Source organism: Andrographis paniculata, unplaced genomic scaffold, assembly GCF_009805555.1.
Source record: "Andrographis paniculata isolate CXL003 unplaced genomic scaffold, ASM980555v1 Contig60END, whole genome shotgun sequence".
Taxonomy (NCBI): Eukaryota; Viridiplantae; Streptophyta; class Magnoliopsida; order Lamiales; family Acanthaceae; genus Andrographis; species Andrographis paniculata.
The window spans coordinates 4,772,792-4,788,068 of record NW_026137596.1 but is presented as its reverse complement, the minus strand read 5'-3'; the positions used below and the strand labels follow the sequence as shown (position 1 = coordinate 4,788,068).

The following is a 15,277-nucleotide window of genomic DNA, read 5'->3' as shown; positions in this document are numbered from 1 at the left end:
AACCAACAACGATTAAAATTATAAATTATGTAGAATGAACAAAGATTATAAAATTTAAAGTATAATTGAAATATATATATATATATATTTTTGAAAAGAAAGACAAATTATATAGAATGAACACGGATTAAAATTTAAATTAATATATAGAAATTTTAGGTAAGATAGAAAAAATAACAATATTTTCCTAATATAAAAAAAGAGAAAATCTAGAACTGATCCGACGACTTTCCATTGCTCGTTTAGAGTTTAGTTGGCTGGGGTTGTCACTAATACTATAATTCCATCCATTAGACAAACCATTATTGAACCTTTAGTTACTTTCATTATTTCCTATAATTAGATACCGAAATCGAAATCAAAATGGAGAGCCAAATGATATCGAGGGAATACATAAAGCCATCTTCTCCAACGCCGGCACACCTCAAAACCTACAAGCTGTCCATGCTCGACCAGACAACCGTCTCAAACTTTGTCCCCATCATCCTCTTCTTCCCTCCTCGTCCCGACAACAACGTTGTTAATCGTCACCAAACTTCCGACCAGCTCAAATATTCACTATCCATCATTTTAACCCGTTTCTACCCTTTCGCCGGAAGAGCCAATCAGGACAACTATTCGATCGATTGCAGCGACGCCGGAGTTGACTTCGCTGTCTTTGAATTCCCCGGCCACCGCCTTCTTGATCTTCTGCGCAATTCAAATTCGAGCACCAATTCACGGGCTCGCCTTTTTCCGGTGAAGTTCGCTTGGGAGAATGAAAAAGATCCTGAGTCTAGAGTCGTCTTCGTCCAAGTCAATTATTTTGATTGCGGCGGCGTTGCCATCGCCACTCTTATTTGGCACCGGGCAGCCGATCTTACGACGATGGTGAATTTCCTCAAGGCCTGGGCAGTCACCAATAGGGGATCCAATCAAGAAGTCTGCCCTAATTACATTTCCCAGATTCTATTCCCACATAAGGAGGATCTTATCGGCCAGCACTTTTCCACGGCGGGGTTTATGCAGACAGGGAAATGGGTGGCGCGTCGATACGTGTTCGATTCGATCGCGATTTCATCTCTCAAGTCAAAAACAGGCCTGGAAAACCCTACCAGGGTGGAAGCTGTCTCAGCATTTCTCTGGAAATGTTTCATGGAAGCATCTTTAAAAAATGGCAAATCGGCTTCCGTTCTGCTCCAGCCTGTGAACATGAGAAGGCGAGCCCGGCCGCCATTCCGGTCAGATTTCGCCGGAAACTGTACGGTCTCCACGACGGCGTCCAGCCGGAACGAGCGCGGGGATGTGTACAAAAGCTTGGCAAGGAAATTGCGGGATCCCGTTGCGAGAATCGACGGCGATTTTGTTGCGAGGATGCAAGGCGACGGGGGTTTCCATGGCTACCAAGTTAATATGCAGTCGGTGGCGGCGGATTTGTCCGGCGGGGCGGATCCGCTGTTCTTGTCGAGCTGGTGCGGCTATGGTGTATACGACATTGACTTTGGGTGGGAGAAGCCTGTCTGGGTGACAACTGGAGGCGATTCGTCCAGGTCGGAATACACAAATGGTGTTCTGTTATTGGACACCAGTGCTGGGGATGGAATTGAGGTGTCGATATGTCTTGGTGAGAAGTACATGGCGGTCTTTGACGCCATTGAAGAACTCCGGGACCTCGCTTGCATCGATCCAAGTCCGTTGGACATCGCCACTTCAATGAAGTAAATAGTTACTTTGGGTCTGTTTGATTATGATTTTATATTGTTTTATTATTCTTCTCAAACTGTTTATTTTTGTAGAATAAGATGTTTAATTAATGTTTTAATGTAACGGACTCCCTCGGTCCCATGTAATATGAGTCTATTATTAAAAATAATTATAAATTAAAATTAAGATAAGTAAATAGTTTAATTAAGATTAAAAAAATTTAAATTTCAAATTTTAAAATATGATTAAAGTGTATAATTAATTTTCCAAAAAAGGAAAGGACAAATTATGTGAGACGTACAAAAATAAAAAATAAAGACAAATTACGTGAGACGGAGGGAGTAACATTTACAAATAAATTTAAAATACACTCCCTCCGTCTAATTTGTCTCATTTATATTAGGAGTTTTTAGGTATTGTATAATTAGTAAATAATTAAGAAGTATATTAGTAAAAATAATTATAATTTAATAAAAATAGTTTTAGATTAAGATTAAAATTATTAAATAGTTTAATTAAAATTAAAAAAAATTATAAGTTATGAATTTTAAAATGTAATTAAACTGTATAATTGTATTTAAAAAAAATGACAAATTATGTAGGACGGACGAAAATAGAAATAGTTGACAAATTAAGTGGGTCAGGAGGAAGCATGTTTGAAGTGTTTTAATATTTATTCCTCGATAAAATTTAAATTTTTTATTTTTTATCCAATTGCGACGTGGTCATCTCGGGCCATTCTCGCACAATGGACTGAGCCAAAAACCGCTATCCCTTCCCCGGTGAAAGATCGAGGAAGATGAGGAGAAAGAAGATCAATGTTCTTCGATGTTGTTAGGACGAGCAGTTAGTCGGTTCCCGGAGTTTGAAGTTTTTCGTAGAAGAAACATAATCGTTGTTGAGTCCGTCATTTGTCTGTCCCAGAAGATGACCATAGAAAGTTGTCTCCGTGATTCATCGCTGAAGGAACCGTCATTGTCATCGGCTATATTCGTCAAGAACAGAAAGAAGAAGATGAAGAAATCGAAACACGGAATGCAATTTTATTAATTCTTCTGCAATTGAGTTGTGAGATTTGTCCAGGAATGTAAAAAGCAAGGAAAGTATAGACAATGTACTATTGAATTAAAATATACATATATGGATTGGAAGAGAAATGTACTCGTATATATATTATATTGTTGGAAATAAGGAGCTGTGGAAGAGAATTATAGTATAGAGAAATTTTATTTGAAAAAAACATTGATGCTTTCTTATTTTTTAAATACGTATACTACATGGGTATTTATAGAAAAATTATTTGTAGTAGGTAAAATTTATTAATAGCTTGAGAATAGTAAAAGTCTATTCTTGAATCTTCACTGCCTTGAGAATTGGTGCGTTGGAATCCTTATTCTTTTTATTTTGGGATTGCAAATTATATTTAACACCCCCTCTTAATTTGTAATTCCAATATCTTTCTTGAACTGTTGAAACTTCTCTTCGGTGACTGCCTTCGTGAGTACATCGGCAAGTTGTGCTATGGTCATAACATGTTCCAGAAAGATTTCTTTTTCTTGGACCTTTGTACGGATAAAGTGATGTCTGAGCTCGATGTGTTTTGTTCTTCCATGAAACACTGGATTCTTTGTCATGGAAATTGCTGCCATATTATCATAGAAAATTGGAGTGGGTCCATCAACTCTCTGTAACAAATCCTTCAAAATTCTTCTGAGCCAAACTCTTTCTCGAACTGCTTCATTCGTAGCAATGTACTCTGCCTTCGGGGATGACATAGCAACTGAATTTTGCTTCTTCGAACTCCACGAAATTGCTTTTGATCCCAAGCAAAAAACGTATCGCGATGTGCTCTTCCTGTCATCTTGGCTTCCAGCCCAATCACTATCCGTGAATCCAATCAACTCATTGTTCTCCTCCCTCGAATATTTGATGCCAAGACATTTTGTCCCTTGAATGTAACGGAGAATCCTTTTTGCAGCCGCAAAATGTGACTTGCTTGGATTGCTCATAAAACTGGAAATCAAACTTACAGCATGTAAGATATCCGGTCTTGTGTGTGTTAGGTAGATAAGCGATCCGACAAGGCTCCGATAAATGCTTGGGTCGAATTTTTCTGCACCATCATCAAACTTTAATCTTTCATTTAAGGCCATGGGTGTTGCAGCAGGCTTGCAATTCTCCATTCTAAACTTCTTTAGCATGTCTGCTGCATACTTTTCCTGGGAGATAAAGATACTTCCATTTTCTTGCTTTACTTGAATGCCGAGAAAATACTTCATCACTCCGAGATCGGTCATTTCAAACTTTCTCATAGTCGCTTCTTTGAACAATTTCACCATTGCATCATTTGTTCCTGCATAGATTAGATCATCGACATATAGGCAAACCATCAAAAAATCATTCTCACTTTTCTTCACATAGAGAGATGGTTCGGAAGGACTTTTCAGAAATCCCTTTTGCCGGAAATATGCATCAATCGTGTTGTTCCAGCATCTTGGCACTTGCTTCAGGCCGTACAGTGCTTTGTGCAGCCTGTATACTTTTTCTTCTTTGCCTTTCGCTTCAAATCCTTGTGGTTGTTTAACGTACACCTCCTCTTCTAGTTCACCATTCAAAAATGCAGTTTTTACGTCAAGTTGGAACACTTTCAACTCCAATTGTGCTGCGATTGCAAGAACAACTCTTATTGTTTCCATTCTAGCTACAGGTGCAAATGTCTCCATAAAATCCACTCCAGGCTGTTGTGCGTATCCCTTTGCCACAAGTCGTGCTTTGTATTTTTTTATAGTTCCATCTTCATTGAACTTGGTCCTGAAGACCCATTTCAATCCAATCGCTTCTTTTCCTTCGGGAAGATCCACCAACTTCCATGTTTGATTCTTTTCGATACTTTTCATTTCATCATCCATCGCATTTTTCCACGCTTCGTCTTTCATAGCTTCTTCAAAAGATTGTGGCTCGCATGCAAATAACGCAACATTAGATGAGTTATAAATTTCATCTAAAGAACGATACCTGCGTGGCTCTTCATCCGAATCCGATTCTTCTTGCTGAGAGTTACTGTTTGATGAATCCGTAATTCTTTGGGATGATTGTCGTGGAAGAAGTGGGTCGAGCCCAATGAAGGTTTCTTTTGTTTCTTCTTTATCCCATTTCCATGTCGCGGTTTCATCAAAGACAACATCTCTTGATAGTACCAACTCCTTCGTTAATGGATTGAATAAGCGATATCCCTTTGATTCGTCGTTATATCCGATGAAGATAAGTTTTTCTCCTTTTCCATCGAACTTCTCCCTATTCTTGGATGGAATTAAAGCGTAGGCAATGCAGCCAAAAACTTTCAATTGATTTACAACGGGTTTCTTCTTGTGCCATGTTTCGTACGGTGTCTTGTCTCGCACAGCTTTCGTTGGAGATAAATTCAGAATATGAACAGTGGTGTGAACAGCTTCTGCCCAGAATTCATCCGGGAGATTTTTTCCAGTAGGCATGCTTCGCGCCATTTCTTCAATCGTCCGGTTTTTCCTTTCTGCTACACCATTTTTTTGTGGTGTGTGTCGGACTGTGAGCTGCCTTTTTATCCCTTCTTTTCTACAAAACTCCATGAATGGCTTGAAGATTCCCGGGCGGCCCGGGGGGTTCGGCGCGTGGACGAAATTCTCCTCCTCTATCAGTTCTTAAGCACTTTATTGCAAAGCCACTTTGTTTTTCAGAAAGTGCTTTAAAGTGCATAAACCTTTGAAATGCTTCCGACTTATGCTCTAGAATGTACACCCACATCATTCTCGTAAAGTCATCAACAAATAAAAGAAAGTACCTTTTATTTCCCAATAACGGTGTTCTTGTTAGACCACAAATATCTGCGTGCACAATTTCAAGAGGTGTACATTCTCTCCCTACAACTTTCGGAAATGGGAGCCGATGCATTTTTCCATATATACATCCTTCACAAACTTTTTCATAATTTCTGATTTTTGGAAGACCGACAACCATGTCCTTTTGCTATAGAAGCTGCAAGCCTTTGAAATTGAGATGTCCATATCTCAAATGCCAAAGGTAAGTGTCATCCTCGGCAGCAGTCTTCAATGCGACATGCAACTCCATTTTGAGAGGAAAAAGATTGTTAGCCGTCATCTCCACCTATGCTACACAGTCTCCATAATTTTTGTCGAATATTTCACACCTTCCATTGTCAAAAATCAGCTTGTATCCATTTCTCATCATTTACCCCACACTCAAAAGATTTTGTGATATATTGGGCGAGAAATTTATATCATGGATGAATTTGTCACCTTTTTTGGTTTGAACGGCAACAATTGCTTTTCCTTCAATCATCTTCTTTCCATCACTGAGCTCAACATGTGTGGAGTAGCTTCTATCAATTTCATGGAAATCTTCTTGATTTCCAGATAGATGGTTGCTGCAGCCGCTGTCCAAGTACCACATCATGGCTGATTTTGTACTATCTGATCGGGAGATAAATAGCTTACATGATTCATCCCCTGCTGAGAAGTGTGTCTCTTTCTGCTCTTCTCCTTGTTTGTTCTTTTGTTTATGCCAACAATCTTTGTCGGCATGGTTTGGCACCTTGCATGTCTTGCATCTCCACCAACAATTTCTTGATTCGTGGCCTTTTCTATTGCACACGTAACACTCTACATCTGGTTCTCAAATTCACCTTTCCCTCTACCCCTGTTCTGAAATTTTCGGCCTCGCCCTCTCCCAGGTGCTTGACCGAAGGAAAATCCCCCTCTTTCTTGTTGCAATGAATTCTTGGAAATGTGTGTCTTTACTTGAAAATCCTGTTCTAATGGTTGGTTTTTGTAGTTGCTCATTCTTTGCTCATAGGCTTCCAAGGTTCCCATAAGTTCGAATTGAGTGAGTGTTCTGAGATTTTTCATCTCAATGATGACAACAATGATGTGCTCAAATTTCTGCGGCAAACTTCTCAGAATCTTCTCCACTACTTTTTTTTCTGGAACTTCCTCTCCGCAACTTTTAATTTGATTGATTATTTCAGCGACTCTTGAGAAGAAATCGCGTGCCATTTCATTTTCCTTCATAGACAATGTTTCAAATTGTCTCAACAATGTTTCAAATTGTCTCCACAAAGATTGCAGCTTTATGGTAATCACCTTTTCTGATCCTTGGAACTCTGTTTTCGGTTTACCAATAGCTTGCTGGATAAACCGCAATGCTGTCGCATTTCTCTTTCACATTTTCCTTATAATTTCTTTGCATTTCTTCTGTCCAATCTTCGGTTGTTGCATCTAGTGGTTCTTCATAACCATTTTCCACAACATCCCACAAATCTTGTGAGATGAAAATGGTCTCCATTTGCGAACTCCAGTAATCGAAATGTTCTCCATTGAAAATGGGAACTTGGGCACCGGTATAATTGAAAACTGAATTTGATGATGAAGCCATCTTCTTTTCTCTTTTTTTTTTTTTTTTTTTTTTTAATAATAAAACCTATGATACCAAATTTGTTGGAAACAAGGAGTTGTGGAAGAGAATTACAATAAGAGAGAAATTTTATTTAAAAGAAACGTTGATGCTTTCTTATTTTTTAAATATGCATACTACATAGATATTTATAAGAAAATTATTTGTAGCAGGTAAAATTTATTAATACATTGATAATAGTAAAAGTCTATTATTGAATCTTCACTGCTTTGAGAATTGGTGCGTTGAAATCTTTATTCTTTTTATTTTGAGATTGCAAATTATATTTAATATATATATATATATATATGAGAAAGAGAGAGAAAAGTAGAAGAGGGAGATAGAGGGGGTACACGGGAGAGAGAGAGAGCAGCAAAGCTATTTTTTATTCCGACTGAAACTTCAACTCACTCAAATGGACTCCATAACTCCACCATTTATAGGCACTACTGGAATGCGATAACCCACGATGAATACAACTGAATTAACTAAAAATAGAAAACATAAGTCCACCGAGACTTGGTCTCTCGCAACTGGATTATTTCCAACATGAGTTGCTTACTTTAATTTCCATTTAGTGGCGTGTTTGGTTGTGTTTTGTTTTTCCCTAATTCCCATATTGATTTAGCCTTATTATATTTAGTATTAATTTCACTTTTAATCGGTATTAATTTTATTCGAATTTCTCCTCCGTTAATTCATTTTCGTAATATGTATACGAAGTATTGTTCGATAAATTTAAAAAATTCGGGAATAAATTCACAATACTGTCCAAGGAAAGAAAAACCGTCGTGCCGTCGCCATGGTTCGCCGTCGCGGATCGGCGTCGCGGATCGGCCTTTACCGTTCCAGATACGTCGCGGCGTATCGGTCGCGGTGTATCGGTCAAATATCGGCCTATATGATTTTTTTATATAAAATTTATATTTTTTCAAAAAAATAATAAATAATTAATTAAAATACATCAAATTATAAATATAATTAATTTAAAAATATATATTATTGAAAAAATATATTATAATTTATAATAGATCAAAATTTAAAATGAATAATATTTCAACTAAATTAGCAGATATATATATAAATGTAAATGCTAAATTTTATGTTTTGCATATTGTCATTATACTAATAAATTTATTTTAATAACAAAATGATGTACCTTGTGTCCGTCAATGTCAAGATTTCATCTTTATCATCTGCATTATATAAATAAAAATAATTAGAAAAAAAATACAAATAAAATTTTATAAAATGTTCAAACTACGTTTATACTAAATATTTATACTTACCATTCAATACCATGTGGAATGTCGTGGAGGTTCAAAATCATTTTCATCTGGATTCATATTGCTTGGATAAGGAGAGATGTTCGAACCATATTGATTTTCTCTGAATGAACCCCTTCCATATACATCAAAACCTCGATATTCTCTATTATCATTGCTTCTGCTTGATGAACCATAATTTTGTCTACGATCATCAATACTACCCGAACCAGATGTAATCCCTCCGTAATATGTTCCAACTGGTTGGTTGGATCCAAATATAGGAAGATTGGCTGAATCCTGAAGATGTCTGGGTAGATTAGATAAACCGTATCCTGAGTAATAGGGATTATGATATGCATTTGGTTGGTCCCACTCCTGTCTCCTCAATCTATTACTCGAGCTATGAGAAGAATCTCCATAGGAATAACCTATATTCAAGTCTTGCATATGTTCGTGAACTCCAGAATATCTCCTAGTATCTGAAAAATTTGAAGCATCGGCTTCACTTGAAAATTCTGTTAAACTATTTAGAAAATCTCTTTGAGCTTCTATACCAGGACGATATCCATGATCAGTGTCTTGGGTAGCATAATAATTTTCATTTCCTTGAGCCCATCCCATATCACTTGAGTATCGGCTATCCCTGTAGCTCCCACTACCACCACCACCACCACCACCACCACCACCACCACCACCACCATCATCATCATCATCATCATCATCATCATCATCATTGTTATTATTCTTATCTTCACCATTAGTCGATGAAGATGAAGATTCCAATATGATTGCTTTTTTTTTCTTGGCCGTATTTTTGTTTTCTGATTTTTTCTCTTTCGCCTTCTTTTTTCCATCAGCTATAAATTGAGATAAAAGCATATCACTGTCATGATCATTATGCTCACTTTGACCTCGATCTCCACTTTCTTCAATAGCCTCATCCAACCAATTCAAATCACTATCACGAATAAGTGGAGATTCATTTTCTCTAACCCATTCATCTAAAATATCATTTTCATCAAAAATATGATTCAAATCAATTGGGTCATAAAAATCGTCTGTGTCTGTCCTTTGCATAAAATTTTTTACCCGAAGACGCATGTTGTAGTGGACATAGACTAGCTTATGCAGTTTCTCAATAGCTAATCTATTCCGAAGTTTAGTATGGATCAAAGCCCACGTACTCCAATTCCGCTCACAACCCGATGATGTGCAAGTTTGACTCAAAACTTTTAATGCAATTTTTCTTAAATTAGGAGCTTCATCACCGTACATATTCCACCAGTCAGCTATTAAAAATAAATAAAAAATTATTAATAATGCAACATTTTATAACAAGTATATTTAAAAATATAATTAAATGATAAATTTCATAATACATACCTGGTAAAGATGTAGATACAGCTCTAATAGCAAGTGCACTTCCAAACTCTCCAATTTTGTTAACAAATATGTTTATCTATAGACAATATAATAGTAAAATTATTAGAAATTAATATATATATATTTATATATTATTTATAAATTTCACATAATTTACCTCATTCATAGCCTTTACTTGTATATCCAAATCTGGCTCGAGTCTTTTGATAACTTCTTTTACTCCTTTTCGAACCTCCGATGAATCAAATTCACAAGTGCCGGAGTATTGAAGACCAGGATTTAAAAAATAAGCTGCATGAAATGTATATAAAATTAAAAAATAAAACAAACGATTAGCACAATATAAAAACAAAAAAATAACAAGAATAGTTACCTGCTGCATGCAAATCTTGATGCAATTGATTATACCATCTTTCATCGATGATATCCCAATATTGTTGAAAATCTTTCACCGCGGTTTTTATTGCCATTTTTGTCCTATCCATTGCCTCATAAATGATAGGTAGTGTAGGTTTTTTATCTTGATCAACTACTTTTAAAACCTTCACTAAGGGTTCCATGACCCCACAGACTCGGCGTATCCGTTTCCAAAATCTTTCATTCAAAATCAAGTCTGATATATCTCCGGCTTCATGTCTTCTCCTCGAGGTATTATTGTACTCAACCCATTCTCTAGAAGTACACATTCTTTTCAAATCGGTTGCATATCTCAGAAGACTTTCCATTGCAACAAACTCGGTTGCAAATCTTGTTATGCCTGGTCGCAACAGATCTCGGCCATTCGTATATGTTTTCATCAAATTAACCACTTTATCACTGTTGTATATAAATCCTGTAATTCTTCTGGCTTCTTTTATCGTATCTTTCACTGACAATATATCTCCGATGTCTTCTAACATCAAATCAATGCAATGCGCTGCGCATGGAGACCAAAAAATGTGCTTCCTTTTCCTCATCAGTTTTTTCCCAGCCGCCTTCATACTAGCTTCACTATCAGTTACAATTTGTACAATATTGTCAACCCCTACTGATTCCACCACCTTATCCATTAGGGTGTAGACAAAGTCCGCAGTCTTCGCCTTATTTGTACAATCAACCGAACTGTGATATATCATATCTCTATCACAGTACACCATAAAATTTATGATTGGATGTTTTGTACGAGTACTCCAACCATCACACATAATTGTACATCCGTATGTTTTCCATTTCTGCTTTAAAGAATCAACATACTGTACAACTTCTTGCATCTCCTCGTTTAAATATTCACCACCAATTTGTTTACCAGTAGGTCCTTTAACTCCAGGTCCAACCGATGCAATCGTGTCAATCATCGTTTGGTAGTAAGGACCACTATCGGCAGCGTGAAATGGTATTGCATTAAAATAAAAAAATTTCGAAATTGCTCTACCCACTTTTTTTGCATTATCTTTTGAAAACATATTTTTCAAAGACTTATTCTTCGATTGAAACATGTATGGATCAAGTTTTTTTTGATGCAAACCTTCTGTCTTTTTCATAGAGCTTTCGAAAAAATTTCTTTTACTTCCTTTTGTATTCGAGCTGCTTCCTCCTACAAAGATAAAAAAAAAAAAAAAAAAAAAAAGCATATGATCATATATGGTTGTTATCTCAAAAAAAATATACTAATATTTAAATATATTTTATAAATTTAATAAATATACCGGCTTTAAAATTCAAGCTTGGTAGATCTCCGGAAACAGAATGTCTACGCTGCTGCTCCATAAATTCCATATTTCTGCTTTCAGCCATTGCTCTTTTTAAGTGTTTTCTTTCAAGAGCATCTATCTCATCTTCATTTATTTCAAAAACTTCATCTTCTTCCTCATCAGAATCATCTTCCAAACGAATGGAATTTTGCAATGCTTCTAACTTTTTTTTATGTGCTGCTCGCATACTTTTTCCTTGGATCAAGTGTTTTTTAATAACTCTCTTATTTCTTTTGGAGCTCTCGTGCATGCTTCAACTTGACCTGTAACATGTGCTATATGTTGTTTCATCCTAGTAATTCCGCCGTGAACAATTTTACCACAATAATTGCATTTTGCTTGTTTTCTATCATTGCTGATAGGAGTAGCATGATCCCAACCAATATCTCTGTGCGGTGCCATTTTACACAAACTCTGTAATTGAATAATACAATTGTTAAAATATTTATAAATAGTAATTCATTAATTGAATAGACAAATTATATATTAGTTTATTAATAAATCAAACTTATACAAAAATTTAAGTAGATAACTAATTTGTTTATATAAAAATATAGTTAAAATATTAATTTTTTACAATAAATTTACAATTAATACAAATTTTGTCTAAAATAATATTAATTTTAAATAATAAGATTATAAGTTATTCTAAAATATTAATTTTAATGAACTCAATTTATATAGATTAAATAAAAATTAAATACAATCCAACACAATTAAACTAAATTTATCAATAAATTAAACAAATTATTCTAAATAATTAAATCTAAAATAATTAAACCTATAAATTAAATAAACAAATTAATAAAAAATAATTCAAATTTATAAATATTTAAATTAATTAAAATAATATAATAATTAATTTACCTTCCTCACTCCCCTCCCCACGATTTCCCCCTCCCCCCACGATTTCCCCCTGCCTCAGAATCGAAGCCCTGGCCAGACGAAATCGAGTCGTTCCTCGACGGATCCGTCGCCGAAATGTCTCAAATCGGAGCCTCCACCACCACCGCCGCGGAATCGGAACCGCCGTGCTTTATATGCCACGATTTTCTTCACCGACGCGAACGCAGAATCCTCCCACTTCTTCTTCCCCTCCCCCACAATTCTTCTTCAGACGCGAACGCAGAACAGAGGTCTTTCCTCCACGATTCTTCTTCAGCCCACTGGTAAATGTTTTCTTCTCCGATCTGATCGAATTGAGATGAATTGTTCGAATAATATGAATAAAAAGTAGAAAATCGGTAAGAATAAGATTTATAATGGGTTTTATAGATAAGATATGAATGGATGGGAAAATTTTGGGCAAATATCGGATATTTTTGACGAACCGGAACGGTCCGGTTCCGGATCGGCCGAGTCGGACCGGACTCGGCCGATCCGGCGAACCATGGCCGTCGCGGAAGAATAGAGTCCGTAGCCAGTGCCCGGAAATCCGGCTGCCGCTGGTCGAATCACTAGTCGTCAATGACTCAATTTTTAATCGCAAATTAATTTGAGAATTTCTTATTTGTTTCAATACCAGAATAGGAAGAGCTTTGCTTTCCTTTAATTTTCGGTTCAATTAATTTTGGGTTTTTTTTTTTTTTTTCAATCGATCTACTAAAGTCCAAAAATCTCATAAAAGAAAGAAAATTTAATTCCCTCAAAACCCAAAGTAATGAAATTTAATTGCCCAAAGTCATACTGAGTAATTAGTTTAGATTTATTAGTTTTATTAATTTTATTTTATTATCTCAATTATTTCAATATGTCAAATCTTTAAGGGTAGAGATTAATTTATTATAGTTCATGAATGTACATGTTAAATAATAAAATTTCTTATGTTTCCGATAAAAAGAGAAAAATAAATTTTCTTATTTTAAATAAAGAAACAAAAACACCCCTCGACGTTGAAATAGACCATCCCATCCATTACAGATACAATAGAGAACCAATCTTTCATTCAATCTGCAATCCCGAATACCGGACTTGGTTCAACGCTAGCGAGGTCCCGGAGCTCATCAATGGCGTCGAACACCGCCATGTAACCCTCGCCGAGAAGCACCCGCGCCTCTATTCCACCGCCGACTCGGCTGTCCATCAGCCAAACCAAATTTACATATCTCGACGTCTCGTCGCAGCTGCCGTTGCAATAAGCCGTCGTCCAAACCGGCTTCCCCCACCCGAAATCGATGTCGTCGTAAATACCCATTCTGCACCAGCTGGTGACGCCCAGGATGTCCGCCTCCGCCCCGCCGACGTCGCCGGAGATCGATCGCCGGCCGTCGCCTTGCAGCCTGGACACATAATCTTCATCAATCTTTCTTATCGAATCTCTCAATTTCCTCGCCAAATCCTTATATTCAACTCCATTATCGTTCCTGATAAACGCCACCGAGTTTCCGAAGAAGTTTCCGAAACAATTCGATGGAAACGGCGGCCGGAATCTCCCCCTCAGATTGACGGCGTGTGACATGGCGGAAGTTGATTTCCCATTCGCCAACGAGGCTGCCATGAAACACTTCCAGATGAGCGCCGAGACAGCCTCGACCCTGGTAGGGTTTTCCAGGCCTGTCTTCGTTTTTAATGATTCGATCGACGGCGAGTCGAACACGTACCTCCTGCTCGCCCATTTCCCTGTCCTAAGAGACCCAATCATCGCAAACGGATCGTAATTAAAATCCTCCTTATGTGGGAATAGAATCCTGGAAATGTAATTAGGGCAAAACCCTAGTTTCGATCCTCGATTAACACTTGCCCAGGCCTGGACAAAATCCACCATCGTTGTAATGTCCGCCGCCCGGTGCCAGAAAAGGGTTCCGACGGCGACGCCGCCGCAGTCGAAGTAGTTGACTTGGATCGCGACGACTCTCGACAGCCAGTCCTTCTCGCCGTCGGAAACGAGGTCCGCCGGTAAGAGATGATCGGGCAAATCCTGGCTTGGATTCTTCAGAATGTCGAGCAGCCGGTGGCCGGAAAATCTGGCCACCGTGAAGTCGGCGCCGGCGTCGTTGCAGTCGATGGATTCGCCGTCGTCGTTGGCTCGGCCGGCGAAAGGGTAAAAGCGGGTTAAAACTAGGGAGAGTGAGCGCTTGAGCTGCTCTGTTGTAAGGGAAATGAAGTCGTCGCCATTGATGGTACGAGGAAGAAAGTAGAGAACGAAAGGGATAAGAATGGGTACGGAGGTCTGGTCGAGTATGGAACCTGTGTAAGTTTTCAGGTGAGATGGTGTCGGAGAAGATGGCTTGATGTTTTCCCTCGAAATTATTGTTTTCTCCATTTCTTGAATTTTTTTTCCAGAGAATTTCTTACAAACACTAATTTTAGGAACGGTTATAATGGAGTTAGGAAAATGAAAGATGTACTCCCTCTCCGCTAATTTGTACTTAGACACGTAGTATAGGTATTGGCTAATTAATGAGTAATTAAACAATGTATTAGTAAAAATAATTATAATTTAATAAAAATAATTTAATATTAAAATTAAGATACTAAATAGTTTAATTAAAATAAAAATATTGTTTCCTCCCCATAACTATAGTTATTGGACAAAAGTACGAAGAAAAGATTTTTTTGTCCTTGTATGTATTAGTGTAAAAAGTAGTGATAATTGTGTAATAAAAATGAAAAACAATTGGTAGTTTATGGAGATATGATTATTTATATAAATAAGACTATTGTTTTGAGACGGACAAAAATTATAAAAACAAAACTATTGTATTGAAACGAAGAGTATAAATTATGAATTTTAAAATGTAATTAAAATATATAATTATACTTTTAAAA

The 15,277-nt window shown here is 36.9% G+C and overlaps 3 protein-coding genes across 4 annotated transcripts; 1 reads left to right on the top strand and 2 right to left on the bottom strand.

Annotated features, from left to right (window-relative positions):
* Nucleotides 1-363: 363 nt before the first annotated feature.
* LOC127259513 (stemmadenine O-acetyltransferase-like) lies at nt 364-1,701 on the top strand. The gene has a single exon (XM_051286889.1). It carries the CDS (start codon nt 364-366, stop codon nt 1,699-1,701), a length of 1,338 nt encoding a protein of 445 aa, XP_051142846.1.
* Nucleotides 1,702-2,297: 596 nt separating this feature from the next.
* LOC127259397 (uncharacterized) lies at nt 2,298-12,407 on the bottom strand. 2 transcript variants are annotated; one of them, XM_051286713.1, is made up of 8 exons: nt 12,377-12,407; nt 11,465-11,923; nt 10,153-11,352; nt 9,937-10,070; nt 9,780-9,855; nt 8,418-9,685; nt 8,288-8,324; nt 7,284-8,025 (listed from the first exon to the last, which is right to left on the bottom strand). In XM_051286713.1, the coding sequence occupies exons 2-6, from the start codon at nt 11,757-11,759 to the stop codon at nt 8,421-8,423; spliced, it is 2,970 nt and encodes a 989-aa protein (XP_051142670.1). In that variant the 5' UTR covers nt 11,760-11,923; nt 12,377-12,407; the 3' UTR covers nt 7,284-8,025; nt 8,288-8,324; nt 8,418-8,420. The 2 variants fall into 2 exon arrangements, with proteins under 2 accessions (XP_051142671.1, XP_051142670.1); XM_051286714.1 differs by lacking the exons at nt 7,284-8,025; nt 12,377-12,407 and adding an exon at nt 2,298-2,668 and having other exon boundaries at nt 11,465-11,934.
* A 938-nt stretch (nt 12,408-13,345) lies between these two features.
* On the bottom strand, nt 13,346-14,785 carry LOC127259401 (stemmadenine O-acetyltransferase-like). The gene has a single exon (XM_051286717.1). The coding sequence runs from the start codon at nt 14,769-14,771 to the stop codon at nt 13,455-13,457; it is 1,317 nt and encodes a 438-aa protein (XP_051142674.1). The 5' UTR covers nt 14,772-14,785; the 3' UTR covers nt 13,346-13,454.
* Nucleotides 14,786-15,277: the final 492 nt, after the last annotated feature.